Source organism: Panthera onca, chromosome C1, assembly GCF_046562875.1.
Source record: "Panthera onca isolate mPanOnc1 chromosome C1, mPanOnc1 haplotype 2, whole genome shotgun sequence".
NCBI lineage: Eukaryota > Metazoa > Chordata > Mammalia > Carnivora > Felidae > Panthera > Panthera onca.
The window spans coordinates 97,405,771-97,431,276 of record NC_138346.1 but is presented as its reverse complement, the minus strand read 5'-3'; the positions used below and the strand labels follow the sequence as shown (position 1 = coordinate 97,431,276).

General features: G+C 40.6%; 1 protein-coding gene across 5 annotated transcripts in view; it reads right to left on the bottom strand.

Moving 5' to 3' along the window:
• Positions 1 to 25,506, bottom strand: part of NCKAP5 (NCK associated protein 5) — a 968,925-nt gene that overhangs the window by 266,618 nt on the left and 676,801 nt on the right. For all 5 annotated transcript variants that reach the window (XM_060622495.3, XM_060622496.3, XM_060622500.3 and 2 more), the window contains one exon: positions 20,174 to 20,323. In XM_060622495.3, the coding sequence (XP_060478478.1) occupies positions 20,174 to 20,323 (150 nt within the window). The remainder of the gene's footprint in view (positions 1 to 20,173; positions 20,324 to 25,506) is intronic.

The following is a 25,506-nucleotide window of genomic DNA, read 5'->3' as shown; positions in this document are numbered from 1 at the left end:
TTAACATTAAACCTGAAAACATTTTTATTAATGGTCATAAAATATAATGTAGATTGGTGATTCTCAAACTTTAGCTTGCATCAGAATCACCTGTAGAACTTGTGGAAAAAAAAAAAAAATTCCTGGCCACACTCCCCAGAGTTTCGGATTCAGTGAGTCTGAGGTAGGGCCCGGGACTTTGCATTTCTAACAAGTTCCCAGATAATGCTGATGCTGAGGGTTGAAGAACTACAAGTTAAGGATCACTTGTTTAGATTCTTTTTTTTTTTTTTTTAAGTTTTGCATTTGGGCATAACTGCTTATATTTATTTGGTGTCTTTGTTTTAAACACGTGAGCTCACATCTTCTGACATGCAGGTATATTTTAGGTCTGAAAATTCTGGACATAAAGGTCATGATGTGCTTTAAAGGTGGATGAGGAATAACACACTTTAATCTGGGCAAAAGCTTGATTAAAATAACTCATTATGGAAGCCAATCAACCTTAATTTCCAATAGGTGACAGGATCAGTCAGGCATTCTGCTACATCAAGCAAAAGTCAGGCTTAAATGTTGTCCAGCTGCATTTATTAGCAAAGTTCAACAGGTCAAAGTAATCAAGATACCACAAATGCTTAGGTGACTCTCTACCTCTGCCTAATAGAACTAAGTGGTTTCTATCTGCCAATAGGGACAAGTAACTCTTAGCAGGAGCAAATAAACAGTTTAGCAAAACCTGTGTAATCTGCATCCAGTCATTAAAATGAGAGTACAAGTCAAAGAATCTGCTAATACCAGGTAGAAATGCCTTATTATTTTGTAATAATTTAATGATACCAATCAATTTCATTCAAGTAAGAGTTTCTTGGACTTGAAACTAGGGAAGGGTCTAAATTGAGTGTTATGGGGCCAAAGCTCAAAATCTCACTGGCTTTCTCTAGACTTGCCTAACGGGGTTTCTATATTGATAAACCACCACATTTCCCCCTATATTCCCATTTAAGCCTTAACCACTGATGAAGTAAGGATCGTTCATAGTTTAACAGCTAAGATTGCATTGTAACAGAAACTTCATTATAAGTTCTATGTAAAATATCTTCTCTGACTATCAATATGAACATAGTTCATTTTAGCATATCTCACTTGAAAAATATATACTTGAAAGGTAAAAATGTGCCAGCATTAGCTTTAAAGCTGGTAAATCACAATTGGCAATAAGGATTTTTATTTCTGTATGGTAAGGAGGTGTGATAACATAGAAGCACAGAGTTGGAGGAAATCTTAGACCTTCTGCTCAATCTCTTCCTTATACAAATGAGGGAAGCAAACTCGTAAAATGGCAATTTATTGTAACAGGAGTTTAGCCAGCTATGGAAACTTATTGAGGGTCATAAGTTTCTTATTTCCCCAATCAATAGAGGTGCCTTTTCAACACATCTGCAGATGACACAGAACAGGGTGGAGAACACAGATGTTGGGCACAAGACTCAGGATCCAGAAAGGTTCCAAGAGCCTGAAGCAATGGATTACACTGGAATACATCCAGCAAGGTAAAATTTAAGTCAATACAATGCCCCACACTCTAGTTAAAAACCACCATGCCAGAAGGGGAAGAAAAGACATGGTGTCAGCACATGGCACAGAGGACTGACTTAGGGGTTACAATGAGCAGGTGGCCCCAACATTGGTCAACAGTGTGATCACACACCAGGTGTACTTTAACAGGTGTGCAGCACATGCAGAGGGGAAAGAGGGACAAGATTTTATTTTGCCCTTTACTGCTCAAGTGGGACCTGTCATTATGTTCTGTTGGATTTCCCACTCACCAGGCATATGGAAAAATGAGATTGGGGCTCCTGGGTGGCTCAGTTGGTTGAGTGTCAGACTCTTGATTTTGGCTCAGATCATAATCCCAGGGTTGTGAGAAAGAGGCCAGCATTGGGCTATGTACTGAGCATGGAGCCTGCTTAAGATTCTCTCTCTCTCCCTCTGCCCCTCTCTTTGCCTCACACATACTCTCTCTCTAAAAAAATAGTAAAAAAAAAATTAAAAATGAGATCAATCAGGGAGAAGAATCAGGATGGTGAATACACTGGAACTATGTCACATAAATGCAACAGCAGAAGAAACTGTGGCTATTGAGCCCACAGGAAAAAAGTCTTGGATGGGATGTGATGGGAGTTGTCCCTGAATGAGACAACTTGTCATGGAAGAGGAATGGAACTGTCCCACGTGGCCTCAGGAGACAGAAAGAGCATTCTTTGGCAGAACTAGACTTCAGAGAATTCTAAAAAATGAAAGTCACTCAAAGATGGATGATAGCTAAATAAAATTTTGGCTACCATTTTCTTGAATCCTTATTTTGTGCCAACCTCTGTGCTGAGGATTTTTTGTTACCTCATTTCACCCTTCTAACAACCCTGTATTAGGTTCATTATCATCTTTAGTTTAAATATGAGGCAACTATAGCATAGAAAGCTTGAGTAACTTGTCCACGAAGGCATAGCTGGCTGGTGTGGTACCCTGGATTCAAATCCTGGCTCTCTGCTAAGCCAGGTGCTCGACCTCTGCAGCACACTTCTTTGGGCTGCTTTGAAAAATAGGTTACCTGCCATTGGCAGTGTCCTAAATGTAGGCAGACACTGAGTTAAACATAACCTTAATGTTCTCTTCCAGTGAGAAGAACCTGAGACTCTGTGCTTTGTAGAAATGAGAGAGCCACATTTTGAATGTCTAGCTATACTCATGTAAGGTAACACAGAAAAGGGTTTTTTTATGAACAAGAGAAAATTACTCTACGAACATTGTGAAAATGCCCTGGGATTCTTCCTAAGTACCACTGTCAGCTAAGGAGTTACTGCCTTCCTGGGACAAAGAAGGGCACAGGGGGGTTGGGGCTTCAGGTAAAACATTTCCCCGAAAACATTTGCCTAAGTATCTGAGGAAAGCAGTCAAACCAAGACAAATGAAAGACTGGGACTGAGGGAAGACTTTGCCCAGGTGAGTTCAGGGGTTAGTGAGTCTGCTCTCATTCCAGAGGCACAGCCACTGGACAAACACCATGAAAACAGTGGACAAGACCTGGGCTTGGCATACAACAGGGACAAGACCTCGAGGCAGGCTATAAACAGGACAGGCCCCAAAACTGTCCATCACCCTATGCACCTGGTAGGGGAAAGGCTGTGCTATTGGTCCTCAGAAGACAGGAGAAGGGAATTTTGGATAATGTGTTCCCTACACCTACACCCCTGAGGAAATGAGTGGCCTGGGGAAGGGGCTCACAAACCTTCCACAGACACACCCGAAGCATGAAACACTGGTGAGTGATTTATCCCTCCTGTGGGGATGGGAGAAGGAGGAGGAGGGGATGGTGGTCAGAGCACTATCAGGGGTTTCTCCAACTCCTTAACTTACTGAGAAGACCAGAGGGCTGAACAAGTCACACAGGGGGTGTGGCAATCAATGCCAGCAATAAAATTGCCTAAGGAGCAGAAAAGAGGATCTGTAAGCACTTGGGGACTGATGAAGTTATGTCCCATCATCTGGATGCCTGATTAGGAGAGCACAGGTCACTCCTAAAAGGTCACTTTTCCCACAAGCTGGGTGAAAAGAATTTCCTCCGTCTTACCCAGACTTAAGATTCTGCTATTCAATTAAGAAGAAAGAAAGAAGTGTCCCTTATACCACACTTCATGCTAGCTTTTAAATATAGTAGTCTTTGTGGCACAGTGGATTGAGCATCCGATTCTTGATCTCAGCTCTGGTAATGATCTCAGGAACCGTGAGTTCAAGCCCCACATCTGGCTCTGTGCTCATGGTACAGAGCCTGTTTGGGATTCTGTCTCTCCTTCTCTCTGCCCTCTCCCAGTTGTGCATGCTCTCTCTCAAATGAATAAAACCTTGAAAAAAGAAAAGCATTACTTTTTCATTTAATGCATTTGCATATGTATTATTAGCCCATCTTAGAGACACTGTAGCAGAGGCTCAGAAGTATTGATAAAATTCCCCAAAGTTAATAATAGCAGCAGGTTCTGAACCAAGGACTAAAGATTTCAGTCTCTGAGCTCCCTTCTACCATGACGCCTCAACTTTAGGGAAATTTCAAAGTACAGAGGAGTCAAGAACCAAACAGGATAAGCTCTCTTTACCTTCAGTTCTTTGGCTAATAGGTACAGGCAAGTCCCATTTGGCTTTGCCAGGAGATTTGTGTTCATGTGACAGTTATCCCAAGATATTTGCATTTAACTATTAGACTCTTGGAGTGGGGTAGGGAGCTAAAACTAGAGGAAATGAGTGAAAAGGGGGATAAGTGAGGACATCAGATGGGAAGACAAAGGAGGCTGGTCATGTGATCACCTCTCAGGCTGTTTTGGTAATCAATGTCCAAGTCTACTTCTGTAAAAGCAGCTGGGAGTGAGGTTCTCAGCCAGCTACTTTTTAAGAAACAGGCTGTCCTCTGGCAGAGCCAAGATAGGTGACCTTCTAGGACATCCAGAGGAAAAGAGGCAATGGATATCATATCCAGGGCTGTCTTCAGGGTGAACACCTGGATTTAATTCAGTGGTAATGAGTAATGATGATATTTTTTGCTGGTCTTTGGAATTTATAATGACCCTATGGGAAACAGCTGCCCTCAGAAAACATCTATCTTTCTGTGAGTGCTCACTAAAAACTCACTGCTCCCACTTCCCCAAACCATCTCTAATTTCTGTGTTGAAAACCAATGAGTAAGTAAAAACTTACAAAAGTGAGCTAGCAGCTTCACTTCATGAATGTTTTATCACCTTCCGAAGTTCATATATGAGACCAAATTATCACAGGATTTATTTTTGAAAAGCAAAAGTTAATAAGGCATTTGAGAAAGATGGATGAAGTCAATGAACAGGTGTTTCCTACACATACAATAAAGACTTCTTTCTCCCAGGGGCGTGCTACGTCTACCCAGAGGGTCAGGGTTCATTTAAAAGGTTACTTGTTTATCACATGCTTACTGTGGGTTCAAATACAGGTGGCAATCCTTAAATCAAAGAAAAAGCATGGTGAGACACAGAAATCGAATAGGAGAACTACAAGAATTACACACTTTCAAGTTGTTAACATTGGGATTTTTTAAAAAAAGCTCTTATCTTGGGTGTTAAAAATAATAAAAGACAACCTATGGATTCGTTAACTCTGCCTAAAAGTCATTACATGGCCTTGCATAGCAGCGTTGATTTAAAAATAAGATATGCTAATTTATGTACCAATAGAACAAATGAAAACTAGAAATGATGCAAAGTAGGTGAGTCTATCCTGGGCTTTGTCATTTCTTGGTTTATCAGTGTTAGTAATTATGTGTAATTTTAAAATAAAATGATTCCTTTAGCAGATAGCACACAATTCCCCGCAGCCCATGAACGGAAGACAGCCTAGTACTATGACTATTATCTTGGCTTACGATCACTAAAGCAGGGCCCCTCTTCAGCTTTTAAACCTTTGTATTCATGTGTAGAGTCCATGGTCTGGAAGATGCAGGCAGACACCACAATTCAAGCCTGTGGGCACTGTCCAACAGGGATACAGGGTGAAATTGTCACTATCTGTCCTTGCCCTCCAGGAGCCCACACGTTAGGGCTGACAGGACACTTGTTTTCTTTTGGAACTTAAATCCCAGATAAGGGAAATGTGAATTCACAGCACCACACTTTAGGGGACAAATATACTGCACTGCTTCACCGGTTTCAGTTGTCACCTGCCCCAGGTTGCCTTGTGAGAATTGCTTCTTATTCCTTAGAAAGGATTAATACATACTTTCTGCTATAAAATTAGCTCCAGTGCTGAGATACACAAACTTGCTACCAAAACTGAAATCATCCGGACCCAAGATGCATGGGGGCTTCTGAAGTCTTTCTCCAGTTCCTTGGCATCCTTATAGTGCCTCCTGAAGGAATGCCCAAGGGATACAAGGAAGGGAGGGGAGCGGGGACAAGTGTCTGCAGACTGGCTTAGATAATGGTAGACTGTAGTGATGACTGTCTTTCTGTCTTTCTTTCTTTCTTACTCTATTTTTTTTTTATCATCAACACAGATCCCATGCATTTACTATTTCATATGAATCTTTTCTCTGTACTTTTCCTGAAGCAATGATACAAATGAGCCTCCAGAGAAAAGTGGGCTTCTTTATGAATGACTGGTGTGGGGGACTACTGTGGCTATATGCAGGTTTGCAGCTCATTGTAACACGATCCATCTCAGCCAGTTATGTGCGGAGAGCAGCTGGCAGCAGGTGCCCAAATAGCTGCTGAGAGAAGTTAAAAGGGACTACTGCCTGCTGAGAGAGCAGAAGAATGGCTTTAAGGACTCCCTATAGCACAGCCTCCAGCAGCCAAGGGGGCATTGGCAGGGAGGCAGGGAAAACAGCAGCAGCTGACAGCCTCACTGACAAGCAGTTGGAGAAAACATAAATTGGCCATTCAGAGTGAAGGTCTGGGGACCAAATGGGAGTCTAGGAGGTGGAGTGACAAATGGTGACAAGCTATTTGGACAACCTCAAAGGAGAGGCTGAGTACGAAGAGATCCATCCTCCAGGCTCTCTCTGTGCAAAGTCCAAGATGAAAGACACCAGCACAGAGGCAAATCTTGGCCAGCTGGAACACAGAAGCCCTGGTTTTGGAAATGACCATAGACCCAGGTAAACATTTTGCCTTCTCCCCTCCCTCCTCCTCACACCTCCACTTTGGCAAGTGAAAAGCAATCCCTCTGCACAAATAAATCAAGTTTAGAAACTAAAATATCATATGATTAATATAAGGTGACTAGCCGATTCATTCTAAACAACTCATTATGTGGAGGGAGAGGCAAACACAAATGGAATGAAAAGGATAAATGGAATCAGCAAAAAGAAATGTGATGAGGAAGAAGGACAAGAGACCCCCTGTCCCTGTCCATCTACCCAGTGATGAGAAGAAGCAGAGAAGCTGGTGAGTGAGTAAAATAGGAGGATCAGTAGTGAAAGACAGTCTAGAAGTTTGGAAGCAAAATAGCCCATTGTCCCTAAGTCACAAGATGCACTAAAAGAATGTCCATTCTCAGATACCCATGCAGCTTGAGGGGGCAACGCAGTTGTGTGCAATGCACATACACATGGGGTGTGTGTGTGTGTGTGTGTGTGTGTGTGTGTGTGTGTCTGCCTGTCTGAGAGTAAGTAAAGGAGGATATAAGAGTGACAGAAGAGAAGGAGGAGGAACAAAGAATTCTTCTCTACCTCTTTGAAAACTGCCTTTTATAACAAAGACATTAATTTTTTAAACAGACCAAACTTTAATCTGTTCACTATACATTTACTCCTAGCATGTACCTTACTAAAAGTATTTTTGAAAAATTCCTTCTTTTGGAATTACAAGCTGATACAGTTTAAGATTCATATGAGATTATCAGATAAGTATGTTTTAATATTTCCCCCCCCACAAATGTATTACCAGTACATTTACCATATTTCTATCCGGCTGGCCTCAAGAGGTTGCAATGTTATATAATTGTTATAATTATTATATTCAGTATATACTTATTAAATAATGAGCATAATTTAGATTGGCTCTGATGATCTATGAAGCTTTTAACACCTTTGTGATGAGGCCTTCAGACTCGCTTTTGGGGCACTGAGAATTGGGTGAGGCCACAAGTGGGGTCTGCCTTCAAGAATTTACATTCATCTCAGAAAACACCCAGACGCTGAATTTGGGGTGAAACATAAAATCTGTTTCTTTTCTTATTTGTCTCTCTCTCATAAAACTAGACTGCTGGGAGATTTTTGGGTATTTGGGTTTCTCAGGAACCCATTTTATCACATGGACTTAGACACATCGGCACTTCAACACACTGTCTGCCTATAGTTGCTGCTCATTTGAAGCTGGAATGACCTACAGAGTTACTTCCCTCGAGTTACAACACTGTGCGGGAGGCAGTCTCCTCTAAATGAATTCATGATGAGCTTGGTATTTTATGAGATTACCAAAACCAATTTGACTTTGACCCTAGGCACATAAAAAGCAAAAAACAATAATGATGCCACATGAAAAGGTGTTTGTCATGCTTCTAAGAAAGTTCCTGTGGCTACGGCTACAAATGAGACACAAGTGACAGAAACCTCTCTGTCCTGAGAAAGAAGATCCAAACTTCCTGAACCGATTATGTTCCCTGATTGTAACTGTAAAAGGATTTCTTCTTTTTCCTTTGCTATGTTGAGATAGTGTCTTCACCCAACAAACAATAGGCACTTATTACAAACCACACCTTCTTGAAAGCACAGTGGAAACTTGCTTTCTAGGAGAGCCCCACTTCACTGTATTAGTTGAAAATACTTATGAACATGGAGCTCTGAAAGAGAGGTTGTACCGACTTGCGTTGTGCTATCACTAATGAGCCCCAATTAGGAAGCCAGGGATGCTACTGGGCACGCTGAGGATGTTTACATTTCCTAAGTTACATTCACAAATAAGACCAAAGACGTATTTTATGTGGTTCTAAAACAGAAGTGATTATCTAAACTAATACTGTGGAGATCCTTCCACCCATGGTCCTTTGCATTTATTAATCTCTCCCCTCCCCGCCATGTTCAAATCTCAAAATCCCTGATTCATTCTAGCAGTTGGTCACAGTGCTTTGGTAATAAAGTAAAACTGTATATTTCTCACTCCCAAAGCAGAAAGGCTCTAGGGTTGGGGCTGATTTGAATGCTTATGATTTAGATCCCCCTCAAAAGGCTGCCATGAGAAATCAGAGTAAGTAGATTCCTTACAACACTTCATAGTGTTAGAGTGGCCATATTTCCTGACTCAGCTGCTAAAGGTAATACCTATGCATATAACAAGGACACATTTCTGGACCCCATTCTGGAGCCATTTCTCCCCCCAAGGCTGTGTAACATTTTCTCCTACCAAATGAACAGAGTTTATAGAATGCCCTGGTTCTGTAACTGGGACTGCTCATCAATCATACTGCTTTTTGAATCACAGCTTCTAATTTTTATTCATGACACTCAGGTATGTTACTTAGAAGCGTCACATCTAGGACAGCTCAGACACCCACTGTGGAAAAAGAACCAAGATTTGGGGTTTTGTTTTCCAATTATACTCATGACATACTAAGCTTAATCATACTTTGTAGATAAGGATTAAAATGCTAATTGGCTGTAACTGAGCAAATTGAGGCCTTTTGATTAATCAAGCCGGCCAGCTTTCAGTTTCTGACATCAAAATTTATACTCTCCAGGAAAAAAACAAGGCCACGGCTACATAACATTAAACCAACACACAATTAACAACACTTTGTTCTAATTATCTGTGGGCACAATTAATGTTGGCTCTATGGTTCATTTTTCTTCTTTGATGGCTCTTAAATATTTATGGAGATTAGTCCTTGATGCATTAGCCTTCTCTAAGATCTGGGGTTTTCTTACAAGCTCCCACGCAAATCTGAGTAGGGCAAAGTAACACATTTATGCAGATTAATTCCTGACATATTGGCTGTTTTCTAACATCCGAGGTATTTCCATCAAGCTTCCCCCCAGATCTGGCCCCACAGGGGCATTGTAGCCACAGGTGCCCTAACACTTGAGCCCACCACCTCCCACTGAGGACTTTTTCTTTCCCCTCAGCAGTTGGTCATAACCGATAAAAGGTTATGTCTTGATTGAACAAGCTTCCAGGAGCTGGAAGGCCAGAAGGGCTGCTGTAAAACAGTGCTGTAGATGCTAACAAAACCCAAGGTAAGAGGAATCCTCGGCTGCCTGTTACTGGGGAGAGTAAATTGCAGACAAGTTGAGCTCCCTCGCATCAATAGTAAAGAGACAGGCAGAAAGACAAGGAGAGGCGATCAAAGGCTTTCAGTGATTTCAGGTACAACTTCTGTTTATGGCACGCACGTATTTTTCTACACTCCAAAGTCAGCGGGGGCCTAAGTTTTAAGGCCATAAATATTCTCCCCAAGACTCAGAACTGTTCACACTGCCACTCGTGTGTTTGTTTGGCCATGTTATGTTATGCGGTAAGTGGGACTGAGGCTCCTGGGGAACTACAGCTCCAGGGTACTGTGGGGGCTGGAGGGGCTGTTAGTTACAGATGTCTCTAGACAGATCAGAGGTGTGATTAGACAACTCCATAAATTGTAAAAAGGGGGGGCTGGAACCTGGGCGGCTCAGTCAGTTAAGCATCCCACTCTTGATTTAGACTCAGGTCATGATCTCATGGTTTGTAAGTTCGAGTCCCACACCTGGCTCTGTGCTGATGGCAAGGAGACTGCTTGGATTCTTTCTCTCCCTCTGTCTCTCCGCCCCTCCCCTGCTTACTGTCTATCTCTCTGTCAAAAATAAATTTAAAAAATAAGCTTTAAAAAAAAAGAAGAAATATTGTTAGCTCTTAATATATATGTGTTGGGTAGATGGGTATTTCCATGCACTTGCACACAAAGGACAGGAAAAGGTTTTCATTCTAATTTATGACCAGAAGTACCCTAGACTCAGGCAGGCCCACTTGCTGGTGGCTCCTTGAGACTTGTTCAGGCTTTGCTGCTTTTATCAAGGCAACTCCCTCTGCTTCTCCTCTTACTGTTTGCCTGTAAAATTTGCATACAGCCTTAAAAACTTGGTTCAAGCGGCACCTTCTTATCTCTATGCATTCTCGAAAAGAATCCAGTCAGGTACTTCTATCTTGGTGTTTCATTGATTCTCGTACATAATTTTTAATTTTTTTGGAAATTTTAGCACACATTATTATTTTCATTATTTAAATTAGCATATTTTTGTCTTCCTTCCAACAGTGTGAATGTCTCAAGGACAGAGAACATGTTCCATGGATCTTTGTAAGTCCAACATCCCATAGCAGTGAAGGTCTAGAGATGCCAAAGAAGGGAGAGAGGAAGGAGTGGGAAAAGATAGAAAGAGGGAGAGAGTGGCAAGGATGAAGAAGAAGGAAGAAGAGAGAAGAAGGAGAAAAGGAGGAGGTGAAGGAGGATGTGGAAGGGCATTAGAAGAAAGAAGATAAGCACAGAAGGAAAAGACTATATCTAAGCACCAACCTACCTTCCTGAGTGATATGAAAGCATTTCTGACATTTAAGTAACCAAAACACTAGAACTTTGCCAGATCATGGAATTGATGGGCCTATCAGTCGAGATGCTCCACCCTCCAATGGCCAGGGTATGAACACATGCCAATGTCGCCCCTCTCTGGAGTCTGGGAGTTCTCACAGAACTACTAGAAAGAGAAGCGATCCTTTCACTGGTGTTGCTGATTCAGTGGGACACTAACCTGGAAGCTTCTGGTTGCATCTTTGCCAACACATAAAGAGAGCCTGCGTAACAATGAAACCCACTCAGAGGTGCCTGGGTGGCTCAGTCAGTCAAGGGTCAGACTCTTGATTTTGGCTCAGGTCATGACCTCATGGTCATGAGAACATGTGTGGGATTCTCTCTCTCTTTGTCCCTCCCCTGTGTGCATTCTCTCTCTCTCTCTCTCTCTCTCTCTCTCTCTCTCTCTCTCTCTCTCTCAAAACAAACAACAAAAACAACAACAAAAACTTAAAAAGAAGAATGGAACCTACTTAGAGGAAGGCAAAGCTGAGTGAGGGCAGCTGCTCCCTGACCGGCCTGAACCTCGGCATTCACCTGTGCCTCCAGCCATCGTTATACCTCAGTCTCTAGTTCTGGCAACATGCTATTGCCTAACTCAGCCAGAGTAAAGCCTCTATGATTTGTGACTGAAAGAACAATCACAAACAATACTTTGAAAGAAGAGCAGGATGGCCTGCATGGTGAAGTTTTCCCAAGAATTCAGATCTCTGGAATTGCTTGAGCAACCCCTGAACCATCCTATCATTTTATCCTGTACTGAACAACCAGGGTGGCTCCCTAAAGGGTGGCTTGGGGGCTTTTCCCTAACTGTGCTGTCCCCACCAGAGTCACCTCTGGAATTATTAATTTCAGAGAGCCATTTATTCTTAATTAGATATGAAGAGATCTGCCTACTTGCATAACTTTAAATTTTTTTAATGTTTATTTATTTTTGAGAATGAGAGAGAGAGAGAGAGAGAGAGAAAGAGAGAGAGGGCAAGCAGGGGAGGGGCAGAGAGACAGGGAGACACAGAATCCAAAGCAGGCTCCAGGCTCTGAGTCGTCAGCATAGAGCCTGATGCGAGGCTCGAACTCATGTACTGTGAGCTCATGACCTGAGCCAAAGTCAGACGTTTAACCGACTGAGGCACCCAGGAGCCCCTAACTTTTTTAAAAGAATGGTCATATTCTAATATTATATTAAAATATATGCATAGAAGTCTTAGGTACCAGGATTTTCATCACAACATTATAATAATGAAAAAGTGTCAACAACCTAAGTATTTAAACCAGAGATTAAATAAATGGTACTTTGTATCCATTTGACAAATTTTTGCACAGCCATTAAATCATATTTTAGAATTAAGATAGAAAAATAATATTGATGTATTTATTACACGAAGGAGCAAGCTACTAAACTGTATAATGTGATATTTTATAATTTTCTAATTTGATTAAGTACAACAGAAAAAATGGAAATAGACATGTCATATAACATATTTCTGAGTGGTATGATTACAATCTCTATTGCCTTGTATTTTCCTTTCTATGATATGACTGCTACTTTTATAATCAGAAAATTGCTAGTAAAAAGTTATATACTGACATAGGATTTTTTTTAACTTCAAGCCCCTTTGCTGAAGAGAAGTTTTTGTCTCTAATCCTAGCTTTGTGATTGTTGCTAGGTGACCCACAGTTGGATACAAATTAATCAGGAGAAAGATATACAGCAGATGCTTTCAGACAGGGATGTCTGGAGTTACCTGTCAGCAGACTGTCATAGAATTTAAAGATGAGAAGGAAACAGTTAAGGATTTCTATTCAGACTACCACCAGCGTACTGCTTTATTCCTTTAAAATTTCCTTTTATGTTATCTTAGGATAGGAGAGGGTAAAAGTGAGAGGAAGGACAAGGTAAGAACTTAAAGCTAACTGGGAATGTTAAGAAATGACACCTCCTCTCATCAGCAGAGAGCCAAAGCTAAGCCCGGTGTATCACCCCCAATGCCATGTCAGGGGAGCCATCCAGGCAGGGCAGAAGATGCTTCAGAGCACTTGTGGTTACAAGCTTTCCTCAGGCTCCAACACACTCTGGCACTGAGCATGTGAAGGTGGGACTTCTGCATCTGAGTTTGAACATTCATGGAAAGGTCTACTCAAGACTGTGTTTGGTACTGAACTGAACCTAAGGTGTTTGAAGAGCTTTTAATATCACCCTAAGACTCTACCATCTGTGGTTCTCAATCCTGGCTGTGCATCTCAATCTCCCACAGGGCTTGACGACAACACAGATGTTGATTCTCCATTTCAGACCTCATGCGTTGGAGTTTCCTGGGTTGTCATCTAGGCACCTGAAGTATTAGAAGCTCAGTTTCTGCCCGGGTTTCACCCCCTGTGGATTTCACTCCTACATTTCTATTTCTCTCTCCTGCATCAGGGATTTTGTCTTTTCCACCACATCACTCCTATTGGCACACTAGCATGCCCTGAACAGTACCCTGCTTTTCTTTGCTGTTGTTTTTAAGGGCTTGTACTGTGTCTCTCTTCGGGCAGGACTGTCCCCATGTTGGCCCCACTTCACAGGAAAACTTCTCAAAAGAGCCTCCTGTATGTGTTTTCTCCACCTCCTTGCCATCCTACCCATTCACATCAGAAACTGTTGCCATCCAGCTTTTAGCTCTCCCCATCCCTTGCCAGTCAGTGATGGATTCCGTGCTTTATCTTTCTTATTCTGTTAATGGTACTGACAAGGCTGCCCTTGAAACACTTTCTTCTTTAGTCTTCTATGACACCTCACCTTTCTGATTTTCCTCCTACCTCACTAATGACTCTTTCCCAGTCTTGTTGGCTAGCTCTTCATCCTCTGCCAGACCTCTAATGGAGGGGCACCCCCGGGGTCTGTCCTCTGCCCTGTTAAGGTCCACATTTACACTTACTTCTGATGTGGCCTTATTAAGTCCCATAACGTAGAATGCCATCTATATGCTGATGACTCTCAAATCTATATGCCTCCAGCCCTGACCTTGGCCTTGAGTATCCAACTGCTTACCAAACAACATCACTTGAATGTTTAGTAGGAATCTCAGCTTAACATGGACAAAACGAACTGATGATAGTATATTCCTTTCACCAAGTCATCTTTCCTCCAAGCCTGGCTCTTTTCAGAGATCTACTACAACCCCCCATATTCAGTTGCTAAGGCCCGAACCTAAAGGTCACTCTTGATTTCTCACATTCTCTTACATTCCACAGCCAATCCTTCAGTAATGCCAGTAGGCTTCGCTTCTAAAATACATACTTACTTGACCATTTCTTATCACCATAACATAGTGGAACCATACTGGAGTTCAAATTCTGACTCTCACACTTATTGACTGCATAGCCTTGGGCAACTTACCTAGCTTTTAGGGGCTCAGTTTCCTCATCTGTAAAATGGAGATGATAATCTTATCTACCCACCCCCACAATGTTATTATAAAGATTAAAATAGTGTGTGTGTGTATGTGCACATGTGTGCATACATGTGTATGTCTATATTCACAGACAGGTAAATAAACTGGAACAGTGCTTGGACATACTAAGCTCTAAGTCAGAGCTTGCCACCACTGTCACTATCATTATTCCCCTCTAGCCCACTGGTCTAATGATATTATTATATATTATTATTTCCTATTAGTCCTAGGTACCTGTTCTAGACCGGTCTACTAACACCTCCCATCTAGACTCTAAAACTACCTCCCACTTGGACTTCCTGTCCTGCTATTAGCCCACAAGCAGCAAGAGTTGTCTCTCTAAAGCACACGTCAGACCATGTTATTTCCCTAGTTAATGATCGCTGATGACTTCACTTTAAATTCATAATTATATTCAAAGTCTTTTCTGTGACTGTGGCCTATAAGATTTTAAAGGGTTTGGCCGTTGTCTACTCCTCTGAATTCATCTTCTTCCCATTTTTTAACCTTATACCTGTGTCCTAGGGCAAAGATCTTTCTTTTGTTTCTCTAACTTGCCAACTTTTCTACCATATCTAGGCTTCCTCACCTGCAGTTTCTCTTTGTCCTTTGTCCACTGTCCATGTCTTTATTCAGTTGTCTCCTTTGTGTTACTTATGGCCTGGTATCAGCTGCCATTGTAGGTAAATAACTCCTCTGTTTCTATTCTCCACTCTCCCTAGACTATCTCACCTGACTTTTCTTTTTCAGAGTCACCCATTTGTCTATTTATCTGTTTGCTTGCTTATTTATTATTTAAGTGTATAATTTCTGTCTCTGTTCACTGGGGTTTTGGACCATGAAAATTGATCTACTCCTAGTGTTTGGACTATAGAAGGTATTCAATAAGTATCTATTGACTATGAACTCAACATATAATTGTGATGTGCAGACAGCTTTGAGAATTATTATTTTAAACTACCTCATTTTAAATAGGAATTACTGATTAGCAAAAATGCTTATGCTTAGCACTTTAATTGTCATACTTTCATGGAAAGGTATAACTGAGTAGAAAAAGCTGTTATCTACTTTAACATATTTAATTGCCATATTTTTCCGCACAAAGTAAATCTTTTATATAAGAAGCCAAGTTCCTCTGACCTTGAGGCTATAGCTAAGGCATCAGCATTTACCTGGAGGCTCAGAACTCCCAGGTTGTCTCAGGCCTGCTCTCCCTCTGGCTAGAGTCTGGGAATCAGTGATGCTATGGGAGTTGAGAGTGAGAAAAGGGTATGTCCAGCCCTTTTCTAGTCAGGTGTGCAGCTGGTCAATGAGTGACAAGAAAGAGCAAGTGGGAATGTGGGGAGAGGGGCCTGAGGCAAGCAAATCATGCATTTCAAGGAACATGCCCATAAGCAAATCCATAAGCAATCCTGAGGCCAAAACCCAGGGAAGACACAAGATCAAGTCAATGGATTGTGGAGGTGAAGTCTGGGAAAATCCCTTGAATCAGTGGTCAGGGATAGGGTTGGAGAGAGGGGTGGTCCCTTCACAGATGTGGCCTGTGACAGGGAAGTGCTACTGAAATGATGAGCTTGATCCTAAGTTGAGTAAGCAGTCTCTTAAACACAAGTCTTGGAAATGAAACATTTTTAGAAAACACTACAACTGGCACTATAAAGTTACAGAAAATGTGCAAGTGGCATCTGAATGACCCATGTGGCCCTTATGACACAGATATAAAATACACCAAATGGCTCCTCCACCAGATATCAGGAACCTAAACAAATATTACAATCTAGGGAGGGGAAAATAGTTGCTGGGTGGTGAGGGTAATGGTCTACCCTTCTTCATGAACACTTGAAAATTACTGAAACCAAGATACTGAGCAGAGAGAAAACAATTCACAAGGGGAAGGTGAGGAGGGGATATTAATCATTATTTTGATTTCTGGCCCTGGAGCTGTTTTTGGAAGGTAAATGTCTTATTTAGCAAAATACCTTGATGAATTCTGGGAATGGGATTGAATGAGACCAGAATTGGAGTACAAGAACAGAGTATAGAGCTCTGCATAATTAGTGATGGGGGCCTTGGCCATGGGAGAAGGAGCAAGTGGGAAAGACCTGGCCACCTCCTGTGCCAGGAGACTAAGAAAGGGGCAAGGGAGAAATGCCCTGTAGCTGGAGGACTTGGAGGAAACAGCTAACTAAAGACCAAGTTCAAAGCCCTTAGCTTTGAAATACTCTGCCATGGAGTACCCTTTAGTGAATATGTGTCCCCATATGCTTTGTGGGGTTGGGTTTTGGAAAAATTAAGTAACAGGATTCTGTTTCACATGAGGTTGATTCTGAAAGGAAAAGAAAGAGGGACTGAAGCTGAATCATGTAGGAACTAAGCCCCAGAAAGGACCACAACAGGGAACAATCCTGGGGTGGGGCTGGGAACACTTGACTCTCCTCAGGTCAGGGAATAATGTGCTTGGACAATATGAACTCAATTCTCAAATTCAGGGGCTCCTCAGATATGTTTTAGGTAGCTTTTGAATATTATTGTAATATTAATCATGAACATAATATTGGAATTTAAGTCTATGAATCTTCTCCTTTTGCACACTTTCCTGGGAACTGTGTGAGGAGTAGGAATGAAGAAAGGCTGATTTCCATCAGCCTATGGAACATCCCTCTCTACTTCCTCTAACACCAGGAGCCAAGAGATTAGGGTACACAAAGGTGAGTGTTTCAAAAATACACTGATGGAAAATATTTTTTGTTTTCCTAAAATCTTGTTATATAACATCAAATTTTGCCAAAGTAAGTTTGAAGCATTATGGTTAATTCCCCTGCCATCTTCCAGAGGAACATTTTGTTAAAGTGTATACATCTGGGTGGGGGGACTATGCCCAGCTCTGAGTGCATTCAATTTTCCTACAATAACTGCTAACTTAAGCAAAAGATTCTATACAGAAAGCACATGTAATAGATGTTTAAGAATTAAATTAAGTAAAATATTAAATTCATAGGTAAATTGTATGACACATATATATGGTTTGTATGTGTATTTTATATGCACACACATATATATTAATGAAAAAATATAAATATATATAATGAATATCTATTTTTATTTTCCATTCAAATAGATGGTGGTGAGCATTGTGGGCAAGGATAGAGTTCAGTTAATATTGAGCAAAAAATTTTAGGAAACGAGCAGTGACACTGTGACCAGAAGAAACTAATTTAGACAATAAAATATTTTTGTGGATTAAAATTGTGCGGATTAATCACACTTAGAGATATCATCAATTGCATCCAACTAATGGACGCAAGACTTGTTGCCTGAAGTATAAAGATCTCTGTGAAAGAAAAAAAAAATACTGTTTCTCTCTTACTCAGCGAGGGTTTAAGAAACATTTGCTGCCAAAGATATTTTTAAAATACCTCTTAGCTTGATTAAATAAAATGTCCTTCACAAAGTTGTCTCAGTGACAATTAGATGAACTAAGAGCAACTGTCACTATAGTTAGGAATAAAACTAACAATTTAAGCACATGGTTCTGGAGAAATAAGAAACTGTAGTATCAACTCATTTCTACTATTACATCCAGGTAATTCAAACTCTAAACGAAGCTATGATTTTCTCAAAAGTCTCAGAGAGCAACCTCAGTCTCCCTTGAGAAGGTTTTCCCACCTTCCTCAGTGACTGTCTGAGAAACGACACAAGTATGAGAAGCTTTGGGAAAATAAGGTTGATTCCTGGCTGTTTGCCCCAGGGGAGCTGCCAGAAGCTCCCTAAACTGACTTCTCTTCTGCCCCATGTTTGGTATCAATTGCTTAACTTGTCAATCCTTAGTCACTCATTTGTGGAGTAGCTCAATTTTTTCATTCATAGTTCTTGTGTTAATCATTATAACCAGGTAAATAAGGACAAAAATGATTTAGCACAAGTCAGGAGCCTTGCAGTAGGTGGATGGAGGAGACCATGTGCCAGGCATCGCTGTGCAGACATTAACTCTGCATCAATGACCTATAAGGCAGGTTACTGTTATGATCCCCATTTTTGCAGTTGAGTAAACAGAGGCACAGAATGCCTAGTGAACTTACCAAAGATTTCAAAACTAGAAAGTAGTCGAGTTGGGATTCAAAAACAAAAAATAAAACAAAACAAAAAAACACATGGGAATCTGGCTCCAAAGTCCATAATCTTAACTCTTTTGCTTTACCTTTGCTGAGGAAATTAGTGTGGAAAGGGCATGCTCACTATAGACAACATGGTAGATTGGAGGCAGAATTGCAGTAACCAAGCATAGGAAATAAGACCTCTCTGGGGTCTTGTTTCTTCACATTAATTTTCAGGCTTCTGTAGACCCTACTGTTGAACTATATTTTGTAGATGTTAGCTGAAGGATCCTTGCACCTAGTTAAGATGAGATGGGCTCACCGTAGGCTGGTTAAAAAGTAATTCTGTTCCTATTCTGTGCTAAATCAACTCATAGAAAAAGGCATGTTCACTGAGTCTTTCAGCATGTGAGATATCAATCAAGAATAACTGGAATGTGGGGTCCCTGAGTGGCTCAGTTAGTTAAGCATTCAAGTTTGTCTCAGGTCATGGTCTCATGGTTCGTGGGTTCAAGACCTGTGTTGGGCTCTGTGCTGACAGCTCAGAGCCTGGAACCTGTTTCAGATTCTGTGTCTCCCTCTCTCTCTGCTCCTTTCCCATTCATGCTCTGTCTCTGTCTCTCAAAAATGAATAAACGTTAAAAAAAATTAAAAAAAGAATAACTGGAATGTTCTTTGAAGACTTCTATAAATGTTCAGGATTTAGCACTTGCAGGGATGTCAAAGGCCACTAAATAAAAGACCAGTGGTTCCAAAGCGCTCTGGAGGCTCCAAATCCTCCTTAAAGTACCCTTAGCTCAGCCTCACCTCTACATGTATCTGTTTTCTATGCTAAATTTCCACATAGGTTGTTATTGTTTTTGTTTAAGACATGCTTCAACTACTTATAAATTTTTTTTCTTGCAATCATCTTTATTTTTTTTTTTTTTAATTTTTTTTTCAACGTTTTTTATTTATTTTTGGGACAGAGAGAGACAGAGCATGAACGGGGGAGGGGCAGAGAGAGAGGGAGACACAGAATCGGAAACAGGCTCCAGGCTCCGAGCCATCAGCCCAGAGCCTGACGCGGGGCTCGAACTCACAGACCGCGAGATCGTGACCTGGCTGAAGTCGGACGCTTAACCGACTGCGCCACCCAGGCGCCCCTCTTGCAATCATCTTTATATAGTAATGGGTATTTTATTTATTCACTCACTCAAGTATTCATTATATTAGGCATTGGGAAAACAAAGTGAAATACCACACAGCACCTTCCCTTGAGTGCATGCCATTTTAGGAGTACTGATCCAGTTTGAGGGCTGAACTGAATTTAAAATGAATTATTGTCCTATGTACACTGTTTAAGGCATTCCAATCAGAGTCACTAGGGCAAGACTCTCAGTGCTACAAATTTTAACCGCTTACTCATCAATTGCAAATGATTCACAATGGGAGATTTTAGGATCCTATTTGTCTAGGAGAACCGAGAAAGGAAGACTTATTCTCACTCAAAACCAATGTTAATAAAAGAAGCAGAGCACTGTCATTTTTCCTCAAACATGAAAAAATTGTTTCATTTCTTACCTCTAGAGCTTTCAATCTTTCCAACAGCAGTTTGGTGTTTTCTTTCCCATCGTCGACACTGCTGCTTTCGCTCCTCGAATCCTCATCCACCACCATGTGAAGACCTTCCAAAGCTTCCTTGTGTTTTCTCTCTTCCTCTGACAGTTTTTCCTGAAGTGAGAAAGAATTATTGCTTACGGTAATCTCCCCTGAAAAATAAACAAGAGTCTGAGGCATAAAAGTTTGGAACCTCTCTATTGCTTTTGCATTCTTTTGGGGCTGAGGTAGAGAAGATTTTGTTAAACAAATTCTCAGTGGTGCTTATATTAGTAAAACACAACAGAGAAATTAATGAATCCTCGCAGGATAAAGCCATTGGGTCAATACCTCTGAATGCACAAGTCCTCTGCCCTGTTGGAGTTGACCCAGCCAACAAAAACCTTAGGATGGGATCATGCGGTTAATCCGTTTTTAGCTGCACCATGGAATTCAGCTGTACTCTAAACTGGGAAAAAAGAATAAATCAACCCTTATACCTTGACATGTGAAGAGCTTAGCTCCAAAACGTAAGATCATTAAAGTCACTGGACATACAACTATTTAATTATTCTAAGGGAAAATAAAATATTATGAAATATTGAAATGATAGTGATTTCAGATTTCTAAGCTGAAACCAATTAGTTCCTTTGGCTTGATGACACAGCTCTTAAGGACCCTTTAGTTCCTTTTCTAACACTTCAGGATTTGTCGTATAGCCTTGAGGCAGACATAAAATGTTGTTATCTTGTCTTTCCTCCCTGTTGGAAGCTCCTCACTCAACCTTATCGCTGGCAGCTTTGGGAAGTTGAGAAGTGTTAATTTGAGCCTTATGATTGCCTCTTGTTTTCAAGGGAAAAAGAAATGTCAAGAGAATATCATATGAAAAGAAAAATCTCATCCATTCTATACATATATTAATACTCATGTGCTCCGGAACCAGGTGACATCATTCCATCACACTATTTAATTCTAACAACACACTGCAGAAGTCCTTGTCTTAATACAACTGGTTGTCAACCATGTGGGCTAAATTGCAACATCAGAGGTGAGAGACTTCTTTACATTTAGCACTAAATAAAATCATTTACAAATAAGAAGCACAAAAGCTAGAATTCTTAACCTCTAGGTCCCTGTACAATCTACTTACAGGGGGAAAATTCAGGTTTTCAAACTGTTCCCAAACTGTTCACAAAAGTGCTTTGGAGGCTCCAAAAATGTTTAACTTATTTTTGAAAATAAATTATAAAGTATGTAAAATATGTCTTCATGTATAAGTACATATATATAGATATACATGTATTTGTATATAGGTATATACATATACCTGAAGACCACACGGTAACTTGACTCATGTTACTCCTCTATACAGATTTCAAGATATAATTTCTTCTGTCATCTCTCTATAGAAATGCACAATTGGTTAGGAAGGTGAGAGCTCTTTATGAAATCAGGCCTCGGCATGTTTAACCACATACGACAGGCAGATATGTTCACTTCTATAGCACATGTATTTCAGCCCAGATAAATGTCAGGCAAGTTTAAGGTGGACATCCTCAGGGCAGGGCAAAAATCCAGGTTATGACAGCATTTTTAATGCTTTGATTCTTTAAGGTCTGGTCACTTGTCAGACTTTCATTTCCATGATAAGGAACATAAAGTATATACAGTTACCAATTGAAATGAAGAGGTCCTTTTATTTCTCTTTTAAGATGTGAGACTGTAATTACAGTCTCAACACTAAACTGGGGTTGTAAAGCAAGCCATGTTTTAAAAAATGCCATCTACATCTATTTCTCTGTGTGAATCATGGTTTGCTCATTCCTCCAATTCCACATGTTTTTTCTCCCCCTTCCTCACTTTATGTCTTATAATAATTAGGATTCTACACCTAATTAAAACAAACAAGAGCTACTGGTGTGGAGAATGAGAAACCAAAAGACTTGGTTATATGACAACTGGATTCCAGATCTACCATTTACCTGCTTGGCAAATAATCTTGGGCAAACTCCTTAAATTTCAATAGCTCTTGGTTTCTATGTCTTCTAAATACCTAAATGAGGTTAATGCCAAAAAATAGAGCATACACACATATTTAGTCAATTCTCATTATTCCTGATAATTCTGTTCCATAAAGTTGCCATGAACACTGAATTAGCAAATACTGCTTCTAGGGAAAATACAGGGTTAGGTTCCTGTAGGCAACATTGTCAGCACTAATCAATACATTGTCTTGATTTATGAGTGTTTCTATTTAAAGACACCTTATTTAATATGTATTGTTAATTCATTTACATTGAACTAGCAGCCTACAGTTCTACAATGCATACCCGAACAAAGTTATCTAACACCTGTTTTCTCCATAAGGCACATCACAGCCTTCTTAGGAACACTAGGTAGCATTTCAGTCCTATGTTTGGAGGCCATTTTGAACAGCAAAATCACTAATAAAAAGCATAAAATATGAAAAGTGTGGTACTAAATAGAACACCAAAGGACATTTATTTACAGTAGGAGATCAAAAACAAGCAGGCAGAGTGGTACCTTGTTTGACCTCAGCCGGGAATGTGTGTGTTAGGTGACTCAGAGTTTTCACTGTTCGTTAAATTTACCATCAAAGCACTGCACATATTGACTGCAACCAAATTTTAGGGAGTAGGTGAATTCAGAAATACAAAATCCAGACATAATGAGGATTGACTGTAGACACACACACACACACACACACACACACACACAAAGTGTCTAGGCACAGTGCCTAAATATTATTATATGAAACAACTGGAAACGATTCAAGATGATATAGATTATATGTGAGTGCTTAGATTACATAAAATGCACGAGTGATTTTACACAGTTTGAAGAAAGGGCGATCAATGAGGACTGTGGGATGTAATTTCATGGTAATGTAACATGACTTATGCTTTGATACAGTGATACAACTTGAATAGTTAAAGAGACAAACAGTGGGATTTTTTGGTTGAAGAGAAAACTGAAACAAAGGCCCCCAGGAAGGAATTAAGTTTTGTCCCTACTGGTTTATGAGAAAACCAGTTAGATTATATTAACACACGAAAATATTAAGAGAGTAGGTGAGTACAGGATTGTAGAGTAAAAAGAAAGGATTCTGGGAAATGAGTAATAAAAATTCAGACACCATTCATTAATTTGTTCATCCTATAAATGTTTATTGAGTGTGAACTATTGGCCATTTGCTGTTCTAGGTGCCGGACATATGGCAGACACGACAAAATTCCTACATTTCATGAATTTATATTCTGATGATGGGAAACATTCCTAACGCCAAATCAAATCAAGAAGTTATATAATTGTAGCTAGTGGTAAATGCTATGAAGAAAATAAAACAGTATGATGTATGGTCAGCGGTGTGTCTAAAGAAAATTTTTAGATAGGGTGATATCAATGTAAGGTGTATCAGCATAAGAGAAGGTGGCCATGTGAGCTGAGACCAAATGATGAGGAGGAAGCAGTCAAGCAACGGTCTGGGATAAAAGCATTCCAAACAAGTTAGAGCAAGGCCAGAGTCCAGAAGCAAGGCTAAGGTTTCCTTGCTGACCAGCTAGGAAGGAGTCCGTGACTGTAAGAGCATAGTGACTGTAAGAGCAAGAATAGTAGGAAATGTCATCAGAGAAAGAGTTAGAACATGGGAGGTCTTGCAGAGCATGAAAGGAGTTTGGATTTTATTCCAACTGCAATAGAGAACTGGAGGCTAATCAGGGAATTGAAAGATTCTGGTTTACATTTTAGAAACCTCATCCTGACTGCCGCAATGGGCTACGAAAGGAAGGAGCTAGGAGACTGGCAGGGACACCTTTATATAGGAAGAAATAAAAACTAGGAACACTGTGAACTTTTTAAACAAAAAATTCCCAAAAACAGTTCTCATACTAGATGGAAGGTCAGAAGCCCTGGATTCAAAGCCCAGCTTTTACATGTTTGCACCTTACTGGGAAAATCATCCAACTTTATTACTTCTCAGTTTTCACCCAGATGTGAAATGAAGCGGTTGGACTAACTGCTCCTTCCATGGCTAAAGTTCTAGCAATTCAATTACACAACACAATTTTCAGGAAGGAAATGTCAATATGCTCAATGGTGGCAGAGATGACAGGAGAACAGAAAAAGAGCCTCTACATTTTGTAATAAGGTTATTAGTGGGGACCTGAGAGCTAAAGTGTGATGATGGTACCCACATTGTCAGTGGTTAAGCAAAAAGTGAAAAAAAGAGATAATAGAGGCAATTTTCGTAGATGCTTATCTGAAAGTCTGGCAGGGATGGGAAGGAAATACAAAAAACTGTAGCCAAAGGGCATCACAGAGATAAGAGGAAACCTTTCTCAAGATACAGAAAACTGAGCTGTTTGAGGAAATAAAGAGAAGAGGGACAGCACAGGTGGGAATGGTGAAGAGGAGACCTCCCAAGCAGAGGGGGCAGAGGATGAAGGACACTGATGGAAAAGTCAAGGTTTTTCAAATGTGGCCCCCTGAAAAATATCACTTTGCAGCTTAATTCCTGAGTTAGTGTTTCTATATCACTGGTTAATGTCTAGCTTAAGTTCTTAAAGAATGAAGATCTCAGAAACCAGGCAACACAAGGATGAGAGTGACCAGGGAAGAGATGGGAGCCATTAAAGGGCATAACACAAAGCAACTACAGCTGAAACCACAGAACACTCAGAAAAATGGGGCCAAACACAGGCTCAGAATCATTCCACCCCAGAGGTGAGGGAGTTGGAGTTTTTAGGCACCAACCACATAAGAACAATGGTTGTGGCTACCTGCTGGGATGTCAGTTTCCTGGTATTTCCAGCCTGCCATAGGCAGTGAAACTACCCATACTTCTCACGTAGAAGTACCCCCTGGCACAAACACTGATAGCTGGAAGTCAAAGGAGTACTCTAGATGATTCTGGAGCATGGGCAGGGCACTGCCAATGCCAATTACAGACAAAGAGGGGACTTGCAACTGTTGTGATATGACACTGTCTAAGAAAGAAAGCCATATCTGTCCACTGCTTAGACCAGTCACCATCCTAAAAGCACACTTTGCTGTGTTCTGTACTGTAAATGCCCTGAAACCAATCTGGAAGGTAGGATGATCTTTCCTGTCCTTTCCTTCACTTTTGTGTCGCAACCACTTACTGGTGTGAGAATGTTAGAGTATAATGTAACAACCAGAAAGAGGGAAGATAGAAAGGACATATACTACATAAGTAGGTGAGCAAGAGAAAAATAAGCAAAGAGAAAGTGGTGGAAGAGAGAAAAATCTGAGAGAGCTGGAAACACAGCTATACCGTA